Source organism: Podarcis muralis, chromosome 1 (genome assembly GCF_964188315.1).
Source record: "Podarcis muralis chromosome 1, rPodMur119.hap1.1, whole genome shotgun sequence".
In the NCBI taxonomy this organism is placed as follows: Eukaryota; Metazoa; Chordata; class Lepidosauria; order Squamata; family Lacertidae; genus Podarcis; species Podarcis muralis.
Window position 1 is genome coordinate 127,343,254 of NC_135655.1, and position 16,574 is coordinate 127,359,827.

Genomic DNA, 16,574 nt, shown 5'->3' on the forward strand with positions numbered 1-16,574 from the left:
AAAGTGTTTAATGGGAAGTTATATGAGCCTTAGGGACGCGGGTGGCACTGTGGGTTAAACCACAGAGCCTAGGACTTGCTGATCAGAAGGTCAGCGGTTCGAATCCCTGTGACAGGTTTAGCTCCCGTTGCTCGGTCCCTGCTCCTGCCAACCTAGCAGTTCGAAATCATGTCAAAGTGCAAGTAGATAAACAGGTACCGCTCTGGCAGGAAGGTAAACGGTGTTTCTGTGCGCTGCTCTGGTTTGCCAGAAGCGGCTTAGTCATGCTGGCCACATGACCCGGAAGCTGTACGCCGGCTCCCTCGGCCAATAAAGCGAGATGAGCGCTGCAACCCCAGAGTCGGTCACACCTAATGGTCAGGGGTCCTTTTACCTTTACTATATGAGCCTTGATAAAGCTATAGTGCTTTGCATGTCCACATTGGCTAGGCCATGGGTAGGCAAACTAAGGCCCAGGGGCCAGATCCAGCCCAATCGCCTGCTCAATCCAGCCCATGGATGGTCCAGGAATCAATGTGTTTTTACATGAGTGGAATGTGTCCTTTTAATGCATCTCTGGGTTATTTGTGGGGCATAGGAATTCGTTCATTTCCCCCAAAAAATGTAGTCCGGCCCCCCACAAGGTCTGAGGGACAGTGGACTGGCCCCCTGATGTAAAAGTTTGCTGACCCCTGGGCTAGGCTGATGTCACAATTGAATTTTATTACCCCCCCCCCCAAAATAATCCACATAAATTAGGCCTGGTAAAAAAAAAAACCCCCACAGGAGGACAGCACAGGTAACAAAAACTGGACAGCAATGGTTTAATGAGGATGTCTTGTAGAAAATCGATATATCCTGAAGTTCTTCTCAAGATTGTGGGGTCCTCTGGAAGAATATGGGAGGCACCACAGCGCAGCTGGGAGAGGAAGCCCAAAAAAGCCAAACCAAAATTATCCAGAGATCTAGAAGGTATCTTCCCACCTGTCTATAAATTGAGGGAGAGGAAATGAACTTTTTCTCTTTACAGGTGGACAAAATTCAGGTCAAAGATTTTAAGAACAGGCTGTGTAATTTTGTCTTAATAGATTCTAGACGATTTTCCAGGGGACGGCGAATTGCATATCAGGTATGTCTTATTCCTTGCGTGAGACACTTAATTTTCTGTTTGAGCCCCTTGGAGGTAGGTAATGACTGGCAAAGAAAATAAAATAAATTTAACTGGCTCTAAATGAAAGACAGATGCACACTAAAGAGGGAAGGAGTGTAAGAGAGGAAAATGTGAGGAAGAGGAGGAGTACAAAACTGATTTATCAGAGAAGACCAAGCTGAACAGATTTTTAACAGCCCTGATCTTTTACGCATGTCTTCTCACAAGTAAGCCCCAATAAATTTCATGGAGCTCGCTCCCCGATAAAGCATGTTTTAGGCTTGCCATTTCTGCAGTTTGAAAGAGTAAAATTACAAAGTGCCGGTGGCCAAAGTCACCTGAAAAAAAGAGCATTATTTTCGGCCATAAAATTAGTTTTAATGGGGGGGGGGAATGCAGTGTGGGATAAGAGGGAGAGCATTGATGGGTAAGGAGCAATGAGGGTACAAAAATACCTCAGAGGTGAGATGAAGCAGCACGCCAGCCCAATATATTTTAGCGCCTGAGGCGAACCACAAAACGGTGCCCACCTCCCCTCCAGGGAAGAAGGGATTGAGTAGAGATCAACATATCAGGAAGAAAGGAGGAATGAAGACCTACATGGGGATCTGCCGCCCCTGTGGATTGTGCCGCCTGAGGTGGTCACCTCGCTGTGCCTCATGAGTGGGCCGGCCCTGGGTAGGACAAAGGAGTAACACCGTAATGGAAGTAAAAGAGAAAAATCTGATATTATATTAGTCAGTCTAAGAAGTGGAACATGGTAGTGTAGCCATCTGGTTTTGTGTGTGTGTGTGTGTGTGTGTGTAATCTAATCCATCTAATATCTATCTATCTATCTATCTATCTATCTATCTATCTATCTATCATCTATCCATCCATCTATCTATCTATCCATCTATATCTATCTATCTCTATCCTTGCTCCTCAAAACAGAAGTGACACCATTGTTTCTTTCATTGCATTTTTCCTTCCTCCACCCCCAAAGAACTTCCACAGGTTTTTTAAGAATGTTATCCTGATGATCAAGGTATGTCGGTGCTTCCGGCGTGGACTGAAAGGATTCTCATGTTTTCACCTGGTAGAGAAAGACACTCGTGGGGCGATTGAGGAAGTAAGGAATATTGCAAAACACACACACACACACACAAATACCACAACCAAAAGTCTTGTATTTACGATTGCTCTCGTTCCTCATTGGTGCTTTTTCTATTTAATAAAATAATGATGATTGCCTGAGCCTTTGAAGCAGAGGTTGAGGAACCTGCTGCACCCAATGAAGTTGGCTTGTGCTGAAATCATAGAATAGAAACACAGTAAGATTCTCTGTAAGTTGGAAGGGACCCCAAGGGTCATCTAGTCCAACCCCCTGGGATGCAGTAATCTCAACGTGCCATTCACCCATCCAATTTGAAACTGCACCGGACCTTGCGTAGCTTATAAGTCCTTAAAGGGTCATAAAGGGGTAAAGGTAAAGGTGGGTTAGGTCCAGTCGCGAACGACTCTGGAGTTGCGGTGCTCATCTCACTTTATTGGCCGAGGGAGCCGGCGTACAGCTTCCGGGTCATGTGGCCAGCATGACTAAGCCGCTTCTGGCGAACCAGAGCAGTGCACGGAAACGCCGTTTACCACTTACCAGAGTGGTACCTATTTATCTACTTGCACTTTGACGTGCTTTGAACTGCTAGGTTGGCAGGAGCACCGAGCAACAGGAGCTCACCCCGTCATGGGGATTTGAACCGCCGACCTTCTGATCGGCAAGCCCTAGCCTCTGGTTTAACCCACAGCGCCACCCACGTCCCTAGAAAGACTCTCTGCATTGGCCGGGAAACGAACCCGGGTCAACTGCTTGGAAAGCAGCTATGCTCACCACTATACCACCAATGCTAAAGGGTCATAGGACTTCTTAATTATAATAAAGTTATTTAAAAGAGCTAACGTACTTAAGCTTTTTCTTCTTGTATGAAGAATAACGAAATTAATTGCAGCACATTGTCTAACTTACAGGACAAGAAAACTGCCAATGCTGTGTTTGATCGCCATGAGTTCAGTGTTTCAAAGGTCAGGACAAACCATCTTATGTCTTTTCTTGCCCTTCAGTTGTTTGAATATGACCGTTTGGTGTGTTTTGCTATTACTGGGGAAAGTAGCTTAATAAGCCAAGGGTGACACTGCTTCTTCCTTGAGAAGTGGTCTTTGAATACATCGCCCTGCCTGCTTCCTCATCCATGATGTGGCTCACCTTAGCACAATCCTGAAATGCTCTTTTGCTTCCCAAGTGACCTCCTGAAATATGCTCAGAGTTGAGAGTGGATTTCATGCTCTTTATTCAGCTCATAGTGGTGAGGAGGAATGATTGTTCCCTCAGAATGTCTGCCTTCTATACAATATTTACACAATGGGCCCCACGTGATTGGCTATTTCCGGGATTCACCTATAGGCCAATCAGGTTGCGGATTCACTTCCACCTGGAGCTGGATTGGGTGGCTCCTGTGGACTAATCAGACTGCTGCATTCTGGATCCTATTGTTCTAGGACCAATCAGACTGCTGCATTATGAATCCTATTGTTCTAGGACCAATCAGACTGCTGCATTTTGGATCCTATTCAACTCAGTACATAACACCTCCCCATCATGAGATCAAAGCAGAGGCCATCTTGAAGCATCACCGTTGAAGAAGAAGAAGAAGAAAAGTTGAGAGATTGCGGGACCACCGTGGTGTGAGTCACACCCAAAGATCTACACATAGCAGGAGAGAGAGTCAGTCAGCAATGCCATGGGGTAGGGCTTGGAGGCAGGGTCAAATTTAGGTTTGATGAGGCCCTAAGCTACTGAAGGTAATGGGGGCCTTTATATGCCCAGCTGTCCTTTGTCAACAAGCAGAGCAGCGCACGGAAACGCCGTTTACCTTCCCGCCGGAGCAGTATCTATTTATCTACTTGCACTTTGACATGCTTTTGAACTGCTAGCTGGGCAGGAGCTCACCCCGAGCAATGGGAGCTGACCCCGTCGTGGGGATTCGAACCACCAACCTTCTGATCGGCAAGTCCTAGGCTCTCTGGTTTAACCCACAGCGCCACCTGTGTCCTGAACCTATATATAGAAATGAACGAACCAGTGATATTTAAGGGAGCAGGCTAGCAGGTGGGGGCCCATGACTTACATCATAGGAGCCTACACAACACAAAACACTGTTGCTGTATTCAGGTTTTAATTTATTTGTGTTTTTTTATCTTATATTTTGGAAATGTACATCCAGGTTTTTTTTTCCTTTACATTTTTTTGGGCCCCCCAAGAGAGTGGGGCCCTAAGCTATAGCTTGTTTAGCTTATACGTAAATCCGGCACTGCTTGGGGGGCAGGAGTTCAGGGATGCACCTCGCAGAGTGTTAAGTTGTGGGTGAACATATCAGACGACACAGCGATTCTTCAAACAGCTCTTGTTTATTCAGAGGCCAGAACTGATCTGAACTGAAGAGCTCAGTCAGTCTGCTTATATAGAGCTCCAGTACAACGTTACTGTAGCAGCTTTCTAAAACTATCCAATCACTGAACGTCACTTTCCATCCTTCATTTGCATAAAAACTATCCAATCACTGAACGTCACTTTCCATCCTTCATTTGCATAACTATCTACAGTAAGCCCCTGCTGGCCCAGGGTGAGAACTTCAGTACATAACACAGAGGAAACAGGAGGGCTCCCATATGTACTAACTTCATCTCAACTAAAAATAACAAAGAAGTTGGCAAACGGCTCCATACTTATGAATCTCTGGATGGACATGTAAAAGGGTAAAAGAGTGTTGGGAAATGATTTATAATGAATTGAACAAAATGTTTAAAATTACTCCCTTCCCCCGCCCAAACCAGAGTCCTTTCTGTTGGGGATAACCCAGACTAAAATTCTCAGGTGTCAGAAAAGGTGATTTATGTATGTAACAACCGCGCCCCGTGTTTTGTTAGCCCCCAAATGGAAAATGAGCAAGGTTTCAAACATTAAAAAATTGGCAACTTACTGTATTTTTCTGTGTTTTGGACACCCCCGTGTATAGGACGCCCCCTATTTTTGGGGACCCCAAATTAAGAAAATGGGGGGGAATTGCCCTGACTTGTTGAAATTTGCAGGGGGGGGGGGAGTGTTATGTACTGAAGTTCTCACCCTGGGCCAGCAGGGGGTTACTGTAGATAGTTTTCACTCAGGTCCACATATGCAAATAAGGGATTGAAAGTAACGTTCAGTGATTGGATAGTTACAGAAAATGGTTACTGCTGCGTTCTAGTGGAGCTCTATATATAGCAGGCTGGCTGAACCCTTCAGTTCAGTTCTGTTCTGGCCTGTGAATAAACAAGAGCTGTTTGAAGAATCGCTGTGTCGTCTGATATGTTCACCCACAACTTAACAAGGAGGATTGGCCAGAGGCTAACAGCCCCAGGCATCTAACAGGCCGCCTATCAGCTGTTCCCTCGTCGGCAGTTGCTGAGCTTTGTGCGGGGGGGGGGCAGAGTTGAGCTTTTGGGGGTGGGAAAGAGTGGTGAAGCTTTTTTTCCAATCACTTTAAGCACTTTCCGCGGAGCCTCCGTGCAGTATTCTGCTTCCCTCCTCCCAGTCTGCCCACCCGACAGTGGGGAGGGAGGCTGTAGGCAGTCCATTTTTGCCTTGCGGTGTCTTCGCGCGGCTCCATTTGTGTGCGGGCGGCGCAACGTTACACAGGAGGAGTGCGGCGATTGATGTAATATCCCCACTCTATGCCTTTAGCATCCCCCCACAAGCTTCTCTTCTTATCCCTAAACGGCCTCTGTCCAGTATATCTGAAGGAGCATCTCCACCCCCATCGTTCTGCCCGGACACTGAGGTCCAGCTCCGAGGGCCGTCTGGCGGTTCCCTCACTGCGAGAAGCCAAGTTACAGGGAACCAGGCAGAGGGCCTTCTCAGTAGTGGCACCCGCCCTGTGGAACGCCCTCCCACCAGATGTCAAAGCGATAAACAACTACCTGACATTCAGAAGACATCTGAAGGCAGCCCTGTTCAGGGAAGTTTTTAATATGTGACATTTTAGTGTATTTTTCATCTTTGTTGGAAGCCGCCCAGAGTGGCTGGGGAAACCCAGCCAGATGGGCGGGGTACAAATAATAAATTATTATTATTATTATTATTATTATTATTATTATTATTATTATTATTATTATTATTATATTTTATTAAGGCACAATGTTTTGCTGATGTTAAAACCTCATCTTATAGACGGAAAAATACAGTAAGTTGACAGAATATGCACAACTTGCAGACATATAGAATAAGAAAACAAGAAGAACATACGTTTTAAAGAAAATGGGGCAATGTTTATTGAATATATGGAAAATAATTGTGTACAGCTGAAAATACTGGCAGCATTAAGACAGCTGTGTAAATAAGTTTTGATGGATGCAATAATGGAAAACCGATTGGTATAGTTTTTGTAAAATATGCAGGGATATAAGATATGCAAAATGAACCGTGGAAAGGAAATGGGGCAATGTTTATTGAATATATGGAAAATAATTGTGTACAGCTGAAAATACTGGCAGCATTAAGACAGCTGTGTAAATAAGTTTTGATGGATGCAATAATGGAAAACCGATTGGTATAGTTTTTGTAAAATATGCAGGGATATAAGATATGCAAAATGAACCGTGGAAAGGGAGGAAGGGAAGCCATGGATATCTAACGTATGTAAAATGTTTATCTGACATTGTAAAACAGAAAATTTAATAAAAAATCATAATAAAAAATGCAGCCATTGCTTTCTCAGTTGAATTGTGATTCTCAGTGTAAGACAATCTCATGGACAGCTGTATAAAACGTTTTGAAGGTGCACCTAAAAGGCAAGAAGAGGATCATTTGGTTTTATATCCTGAGAAAAATAATCGTCCTCAAGTCTGTCGGGAGCATAGGAATGCCTTCGCTGACCCACATAAATGTGCTTGTCTATTAATCTAAACGGTGTTTGGTATCTTCACAGGAGCATTTTCCTTTTAAAGCAATCCAAATCACCAAGAAGCCACCGGCGTGGAGGACTGATTCTGAAATAAAACATTTGCAGAACCGCTTGCAGTTCGTGGAAAGCTTTCGACAGTATAGTCCAACCCTGCAAAGTCTTCTGGCCAAAGTGATTCGCTTTGAACGGTAACCGGAAGGGTGGCGATGGTGGGCTTCGTAGCAATTCAATGTATTTCTGTAATTTGATTCCATCTTTCTGAATTGTCCAGAGATCTAAATTCTAATACCAATACCCTGAAATGAGCCTGGTAGCCAGTGGAGAAGCAACATGCTGCAGCCCCTGGAGCAGAGAACAGGCAGGGGCATGGCTGGCACATGTCCCAGGGGCAGCGGCCGCGATGGCACCCTTTCCCCAAATGGTACCGGTTAAGTTGTGGGTGAACGTATCAGACGACACAGCGATTCTTCAAACAGCTCTTGTTTATTCACAGGCCAGGACAGAACTGAACTGAAGGGTTCAGCCAACCTGCTTATATAGAGCTCAACTACAAAGCAACAGTAACAACTTTCTGTAACTATCCAATCACTGAACCTCACTTTCAATTCCTTATTTGCATATGTGGACCTGAGTGAAAACTATTTACAGTATCCCCCTGCTGGCCCAGGGTGAGAACTTCAGTGCGTAACAGTACGGCGGCGCTCCCGAGTCCCCCTTTGTACGCCAGTGCTGGTAGCTCACAGGCACTGCTTTCAGGATTCCTATTATGCAGTCCCGTACTTACCGTATTTTTTGCTCTATAAGACTCACTTTTTTCAACCTAAAAAGTAAGGGGAAATGTGTGTGCGTCTTATGGAGTGAATGCAGCTATCCCAGAAGCCTGAACAGCAAGAGGGATTGCTGCTTTCACTGTGCAGCGATCCCTCTTGCTGTTCTGGCTTCTGGGATTCAGAATATTTTTTTCTTGTTTTCCTTCTCCAAAAACTAGGTGCGTCTTGTGGTCTGGTACGTCTTATAGAGCGAAAAATACGGTGCCCCTTGGAATAGTCAGGTGGGCACATTCTGCGCCAGCTGCAGCTCTCCGGCTATTTTGAAGCGCAGCGCTTGCAATGCCCATCGCGATTAACCACACTCATGCGGTTACCAGGGGATGGGTTACTGAAGCTGCTTTGATCCTGGTCCAAAAAGAGCTAGAGCTAGATCTGGAAGTCTCAGTTTAAAAAAGAGACCCACTGGCTCCTCTGCCTGCCAGCCTTGAGTCGAGAAGGAACAGTGTGGGATTGAGGAAGGCGCCCAGAAGTGGCTCTCTGGTGATCTCATGGTCTGTTCAGACTCTCCAAGTGCCCCTATTTCCCAGGGACAGTCCCCACTTTACAAAAACCGTCCCAGTTTCTGATTTGATCCTAAAACGTCCTTTCCTTAGGGTGTTGCTATTTTCTTCAGAGAAATGTTGGAGGGTTTGGAGTTATTTGACTCCTGAGCTGTCTGAAGGCAGCCCTGTATAGTGAAGTTGTTTTTTTTAAAAAAAAAAGTTTATTGTTTATGTATCTTGGAAGCGGCCAATAATGGCTGGGGTAACCCAGTATACCTGAAGGAGCGTCTCCACCCCCATCGTTCTGCCCGGACACTGAGGTCCAGCACCGAGGGCCTTCTGGCGGTTCCCTCACTGCGAGAAGCCAAGTTACAGGAAACCAGGCAGAGGGCCTTCTCGGTAGTGGCACCCGCCCTGTGGAATGCTCTCCCACCAGATGTCAAAGAGAAAAACAACTACCAAACTTTTAGAAGACATCGGAAGGCAGCCCTGTTTAGGGAAGCTTTTAATGTTTAATAGGTTCTTGTATTTTAGTGTTCTGTTGGAAGCCACCCAGAGTGGCTGGGGTATAAATAAATAAATAAATAAATAAATAAATAAATAATAATAATAATAATAATAATAATTAGCTGATTATCAATAGTAAAATTATTATTCTGGAATAGGACGTCCCTATTTTTATTGGGTGGGACGCAGGTGGCGCTGTGGGTAAAAGCCTCAGCGCCTAGGGCTTGCCGATCGAAAGGTCGGCGGTTCGAATCCCCGCGGTGGGGTGCGCTCCCATTGTTCAGTCCCAGCGCCTGCCAACCTAGCAGTTCGAAAGCACCCCCGGGTGCAAGTAGATAAATAGGGACCGCTTACTAGCGGGAAGGTAAACAGCGTTTCCGTGTGCGGCTCTGGCTCACCAGAGCAGCGATGTCACGCTGGCCACGTGACCCGGAAGTGTCTCTGGACAGCGCTGGCCCCCGGCCTCTTGAGTGAGATGGGCGCACAACCCTAGAGTCTGTCAAGACTGGCCCGTACGGGCAGGGGTACCTTTACCTTTTTATTTTTATAGGAGAAATGTTGGAGCGTATTTCTATAGCAGCTGCATAATATCTAATGGGTTACCGAGGAGGAGAGCAGGGAGCAGGGTTTGGCAAGCAGTGGAATCAGGGACTCAGCCCCCAGTTCAAACATAAACCAGGGATATTGCAGCAGCTGCTTTTTAAATTGGAGTCAACTTCCGTGCATAAAAATTGCAGGAGTGGTTTGCTCTATGCGGCAGACCGCATGACAAAATGTGGATTGTACAGTTACTAATGGGATTTGTGTACAACTCAGTCTAGATGTACCGTTCCTACGCAGGTGGCACTGTGGTCTAAACCACTGAGCCTCTTGGGCTTGCCAATCAGAAGGTTGGCGGTTCGAATCCCCGCGACGGGGTGAGCTCCCGTTGTTCTGTCCCAGCTCCTGCCAACCTAGCAGTTGGAAAGCGCGCCAGCGCAAGTAGATAAATAGGTACCGCTGCGGCGGGAAGGTAAATGGCGTTTCCATGTGCTCTGGTTTCCATTACGGTGTCCCATTGTGGCAGAAGCAGTTTAGTTATGCTGACCACATGATCCAGAAAGCTCTCTGTGGACAAACGCCGGCTCCCTCGGCCTGAAAGCGAGATGAGCACCGCAACCCCATAGTCGCCTTTGACTGGACGTAACTGTCCAGGGGTCCTTTACCTTTACCTTTTTTTTACCTATGTTGCTTCTGTAAGCAGACGTCTTTCGGTTCAGGTTTATTTCCACTAGCTAATGATCTTGTCCGGTTGTCTGCTTTCTAGGTTTGGTCGCAGGAGAGTCATCATCAAAAAGGGACACCAGGCAGACAGTTTCTACTTCATCTATTGTGGTTCCGTTGCTATCACTGATGACGAGGATGGTAGCAGCGCGTTTGCAGAAGCCGCTCCCACTACAGTTCGGAGAGGTGCTTGTTTTGGTGTAAGTGCTAATCTGTAAGAATCATATTATTATTATTATTATTATTATTATTATTATTATTATTATTATTATTATTATTATTATTTATACCCCACCCATCTGGCTGGCTTTCCCCAGTCACTCTGGGCAGCTTACAGGACATTAAAAATGATAAAACTTTAGACATTTAAAATTTCCCGATACTGGTGATGTCTTTTAGATGTCTTCTAAAAGTCAGATGTTTGTTTATTTCCTTGACATCGGGTGGGAGGGTGCTCCATAGGGCGGGTGCCACTATTGAGAAGGCCCTCTGCCTGGTTCCCAGTAACCTCACTTCTTGCAGTGAGGGAACCACCAGAAGGCACTCGGAGCTGGACCTCAGTGTCTGGGCTGGACAATGGGGGTAGAGACGCTCCTTCAGCTATACTGGGCCGAAGCTGTTTAGGGCTTTAGAGATCAGCGCCAACACTTTGAATTGTGCTCAGAAACCTACTGGGAGCCAATGTAGGTCATTCAGGACTGGTGTTATATGGTCCCGGCAGCCGCTCCCAGTCACCCATCCCAGCTGCCGCATTCTGGATTAATCATGTATATCAGAATTTAAATTGTTTTTAATGCATGGACCTTTACATCAACATGGAATCCCAGGATCTGAGTTCAGTTCTGGTACTCAGAACAAATTCTCAGATAGAGAGGGGAAGGGCAAACAGAAAAATTAGAGTCTAGGAAAGCAGAGCAGAAGCCAGAGAAGGAGAAAAACTGCAGTGAAAAGAGCAGAGGTGCTGTGGAAACAATGGTTTAGAGTTGTAAGCCACAGCGGGCAAGAGAAAAACATACCCCCTAAAATTTCTCCAATGAAACTAGGGGTGTCCTATTCAATAATATTCAATAATAGTGGGGCGCGGGTGGTGCTGTGTGTTAAACCACAGAGTCTAGGATCAGAAGGTTGGCGGTTTGAATCCCCGCGACGGGGTGAGCTCCCGTTGCTCGGTCCCTGCTCCTGCCAACCTAGCAGTTCGAAAGCACGTCAAAGTGCAAGTAGATAAATAGATACCACTCCAGCGGGAAGGTAAATGGCATTTCCGTGCGCTGCTCTGGTTCGCCAGAAGCGGCTTAGTCATGCTGGTCGCCTAACCTGGAAGCTGTACGCCGGATCCCTTGGCCAATAAAGTGAGATGAGCGCCGCAACCCCAGAGTTGGCCACGAATGGACCTAACGGTCAGGGGTCCCTTTACCTTTTCCTATTCGATAATAATAATAATACTTTTATTATTTATACCCTGCCCATATGACTGGGTTGCCTCAGCCACTTTGGTTGGCTTCCAACATATATAAAGACATGAAACATTAAACAACTTCCCTGTACAGGGCTGCCTTCAGATGTCTTCTAAAGATTGTATAGTTACTTATCTCCTTGGCTCCGCGGTCGCATAACTCCATACTGTTAAGTTGTGGGTGAACATATCAGACAACACAGCGATTCTTCAAACAGCTCTTTATTTGTAAGCTGGAACAGAACTGAACCGCAAACAGCTCAGCCGGCCTGCTTTTATAGGCAGCTGGCTGTCAACATTGTAGCAACAACAACCCAGGGTTTCTCGCCTAAGGTAACTGACGTGGACCTGAGTGAAAACTATATACATGATACTCCTGGTGGCCAGGGTGAGAACTTCAATACATAACACATACCCTCCAACATTTCTCTGTTGAAAGTAGGGATGTCCTGAGGAAAAGCGGGAGGTGGGTGGATGAGGAAAGAAAAAATGGTGAGAGACTAGGAAGAGATAGTAGAACTATGCATTGCTAAGAACCACAAAGTGAAGAATCCTAGGTTGACTTGAAATATCACTGGCTGTAGGCACCTACTATTGGCTGTGCTGCCCAGATTCATTCCTATCGTCCTGCTTATTATTAGGAAATTGCCCTTTTGCAAAACACAAGGAGGGTCGCCACTGTTGTCTGCCTGGAAGAAACGGAACTGTTAGTGGTGGACAAAAGTGATTTTTTTGCCTATGAGCTAGACAAGGAACTTAATCGAGAGTTCAAAAACCGATATGAATTCCTGAGGTAACGTATCCCTGCGTAACTCTGTACCGTTTTTCTCTGCATCATTCTTTTCCCCTCTCTTGTCCCTTTCCCCTCTTCCCGACTCCTTTAAAAAGCCGGGCTTTGCGTCACAACCTCTAATGACAATGTGTATTTAAGCTTTCCCACTGTGAGTGCATGGAACATGGGTGGCACTGTGGGTTAAACCACAGAGCCTAGGACTTGCCGATCAGAAGGTCGGCGGTTCGAATCCCCACGATGGGGTGAGCTCCCATTGCTCAGTCCCAGCTCCTGCCAACCTAGCAGTTCGAAAGCACCCCAAAAAGTGCAAGTAGATTAATAGGTGCCAGAAAGGTAAACAACGTTTCTGTGCGCTGCTCTGGTTTCGGTGTTCCGTTGCGCCAGAAGCGGCTTAGTCATGCTGGCCACATGACCCGGAAGCTGTACGCCAGCTCCCTCGGCCAATAAAGCGAGATGAGTGCCGCAACCCCAGAGTCAGCCACGACTGGACTTAACTGTCAGGGGTCCTTTACCTTTACCGTGAGTGCAGCCTTATGTGATACAGTGGTACCTTGCGTTAAGAACTTAATTCATCCTGGAGGTCCGTTCTTAACCTGAATCTTCTTAACCTGAGGTACCACTTTAGCTAATGGGGTGTCCTGCTGCCGCCGCACTGTGGCGGTGCAATTTCTGTTCTCATGCTGAAGCAAAGTTCTTAACCCGAGGTACAGTGGTACCTCAGGTTACAAACACCTCAGGTTACAAACACTTCGGGTTACAGACACCGCTAACGCAGAAGTAGTACCTTGGGTTAAGAACTTTACCTCAGGATGAGAACAGAAATCGCTCGCCGGTGGCAGCAGGAGGCCCCATTAGCTAAAGTGGTACCTCAGGTTAAGAACAGTTTCAGGTTAAGAACGGATCTCTGGAACGAATTAAGTACGTAGCCAGAGGTACCACTGTACTACTTCTGGGTTAGTGGAGTCTGTAACCTGAATTGTCTGTAATCTGTTTTTGGGGTTTTTTTAAATTTCTCTTTATTGATTTTTATTACATACAAATACACACAAAACAAATTTATCACAAATAAAAACAAAACACACAACAAAACTAACAAGGGGAGGGGGGGAAAAGGAAAAAAACACAGAAGACCAAAACAACATATAACTAATTGACTTCCCTCCACCTCGGTTTTGGGTTATGTAACAAAGGATTTCCCCCCCACAGTTTCTCTTTAAAATATCTGCACGTCGTAGGGTTATATTGAGCCTACTGTTAAGCGTCTGTAATCTGAAGCATCTGTAACCTGAGATACCACTGTACAAGAGTGCTTTTACTATGAGAAGTCTGAGTCAGCTGCTGTTCCGTTGTCACAAGAAGCACAGCTCCATAAAAGAGCTGCTTTAAAATAAAATTTAAAAACCTCTCTCCCAATAAGCGCTGCTCATTCTGACCCAATATGCAGATTCCCAGCACTTCCCAGCCCTTTTTCTATTATTATTTTTCTAACACCTCCCTCCTCTCAAGAGTTAATGTGTAGGCCCATGCTTACCTGGACACCGAAATCATGGTTGCCAGCTTGAAACCCTTGCAGATGAAAGCTCTCCATGTATCCCTCCTGTTTTCAGAAGCGTCGACCTTTTCGAAACACTGCCCGATTCTTCAGTAGCGAAAATAGCCTACTTCTGCAAAATCGAGAGGTTCCACTATGGGCAGGTGATTACTAGCGACATCACAGATACGTCCACGATGATATTTATTACAAAGGTGAGCTCAGCGTGTGATTAATCTTTCATAATATGCCTTACTTTCCCAACAGGTGGGGATGCCACTGTAGCCCTTATGGGGGGGTCTGTTTCCTTTGGAGTTGCGCATATTGGACGTCAGTTCGGGGGGGGGGGTATATTGTTGTGAAGAGCATAATGACCACTCTTTTTTAAAAAAATAATTTTTTATTAAGTTTTCCATTTAACATTCCAATCATATCACATTAATTATTCCAAATTATACCAATACATATCATAAAGTCCAAATATTTTGCCAAATTATATATTTTGTTGGGGGTTCCCATGCTTCGAGTTCAGTAAGGGTCCAGTCATCTCATATTTCTGCTGCTTTTAGTGTTCACCAGTCCTATCTTTCAATCTTCTTGATGTTATCCTTTTTCTTCTTAATTGCCTCTGGGTCGTTTCCACAGGCGAGTTAAAGTAAGCAATATTATGCTTCTGTGTGAACTTTATAAGGCTCTCCCTTTTTCTTTGAAGCTGGTAAGTCTTTTGTTTGCAATAAATTCTCACACGCTGATCCAAAAGTCCTTCTCAAGCGGCAGATGCCATCATTCTCAGCTCCGATGAAATAAAATCTAGGCGTTTGCTCATTAATTTTCCCATACAGGTTGCATCATAAATTAGGCTTTCCAGGGAAGAATTTGCCAAGTCGAACTTAAAATACAAACATGATAACAAAGTAGTGGCTCGCCTCCCCCTGTGCCTATTAATCTCGCAACGAAGTCTGTCTCATAATGGCGGATCCTGATTAAAAACTGCACCACAAGAGAGCCTTTTGTTTTCTTTCCAGATCTTTAGTTGATATTTTCAGGCTTTAGTTGATATTTTCAGGCTTTAGTTGATATTTTCAGGCTTTAGTTGATATTTTTATTTCCTCACAGTTTATTTTCCAATCTCACTTCTTATAAGTTGTATGACCGTTCTTCGGACGGGGGGGCTGTTAGGTAATATTGTAATAAAAAGAAGAAAAAGTCCTCCCCTCCTTTCCGTTCCGTTTCAACATACCGGCATAGATGTTACTCTTTGATGTTATCTTCTGTCCAGTCCATTCCATCACTCTTAACTTCTCAGTGGCAGGCTTAATTAGCAGCTAACATACGCTTTTCTTCGCTTGAAGCATGTGCAATAACTTTTATATCCATTTTTTTATCTTAAGTAATGCAACTAAAGTCACTCTCAGAAACAACGTCTGGGAGATCTGAACTCACTCGAGGGCTTTCCGTCCAGTGCCCTCACCCCCTCCTTCTTTCGAACTCGGGGGTGATTTATGGGCAACCGCGGACGAGGCTGCATCTTCCCTTCCACTAGGAAGAATTTGGGAGGCTGATTTACTCCCATCATCAGCCCCTTAATTACCTCGTGCGAGCCGGAGAGATGGTATTGTCGGCCATCTTCCAAGGCGCCCCTAGCGGCCCCCCTCATAATGACCACTCTTCACATCAAAAAGAGGGCGCCCTTTGCATGCCCGCGCGCAGCTCCCCTCATCCTCCGTGACCCCTCAGAACACTCCTGGACCACCTCCCCAAGTCACAAACCTTGAGGTTCCCACCAAACCTCAGTTCAAATAAAAAAAGTCAATCCTTTATTAGTCATAGGAAACCACACATTATCAAACAAACACTGTATACAAATTGTGCAAAATACGAATTTGGCATAACAAGATTTGTCCCTGTCAGATCTTTTAACTCCAGAGAAAATCAATTTGCATAAATAATACAATATAACACTACCACATCACTGATCAATTAAGAACCACTAAATCTCTTTATAACGGCCCAGTCTTTATACATGGACAGCACTCAAAAATTTAGCCACTATTAAAGTAATTATATGGCAAGTAGGGCAAGAATACATTAAGAATATAACAAGAATACAAAGCTGAAGCTGAATGAACTGCGGCTAAAATATTATGTTCATTTTTCACATAGTCTAGTCCTTCCCCTGCCCACCCGTCTAATATTCTTAAGAGGGTCTCTTCTCCAGTCTTCAGAGAGTAGCTGGAAGTGGGGAGGCAGAAAAGGGTCCTCCTTTCCTTCCACTCTGCAGTTTAATCTGAAATCTTAGGCACAGTCCTGTGCCCAGAGCTCAGAAAATGCTCGTGCTCATGAAATTCCGTCTTGCAAAATGCGCCTGGAACAATAGGAGTTTCAAACACGGGTATTTTGGCACATGAGGCAGAAAATCTCACAAGTGCCTCTCTGTGTCGCAAGAACAACAAATTGCTGTCCGTTGATGATATCCAAGAATAGGCCACTTCGTTCTGTCTCATACTAGGGCCAACCTTGGTGGAATGTGATGCTGGACAAAGGGAAAGATGCCCTGGTAGGGTTAGAACTAAGCTTTCAGCTTCTAATTTAGTTCATCGGAGTAATCAATTCA

The 16,574-nt window shown here is 45.2% G+C and overlaps 1 protein-coding gene and 1 non-coding gene across 2 annotated transcripts in view; one reads left to right on the forward strand and one right to left on the reverse strand.

Annotated features, from left to right (window-relative positions):
- The first annotated feature begins 1,566 nt into the window (after nt 1–1,566).
- The window catches only part of CNBD2 (cyclic nucleotide binding domain containing 2), a 30,834-nt gene continuing 15,826 nt past the window's right edge, over nt 1,567–16,574 (forward strand). Inside the window, exons 1-7 of the mRNA XM_077924133.1 lie at nt 1,567–1,572; nt 2,115–2,240; nt 3,134–3,187; nt 7,126–7,289; nt 10,227–10,383; nt 12,278–12,429; nt 14,037–14,175. Of these exons, the coding sequence (XP_077780259.1) occupies nt 1,567–1,572; nt 2,115–2,240; nt 3,134–3,187; nt 7,126–7,289; nt 10,227–10,383; nt 12,278–12,429; nt 14,037–14,175 (798 nt within the window). The remainder of the gene's footprint in view (nt 1,573–2,114; nt 2,241–3,133; nt 3,188–7,125; nt 7,290–10,226; nt 10,384–12,277; nt 12,430–14,036; nt 14,176–16,574) is intronic.
- On the reverse strand, nt 2,942–3,013 carry TRNAG-UCC (transfer RNA glycine (anticodon UCC)). The gene has a single exon. It is a non-coding gene; the product is annotated as a tRNA-Gly (tRNA).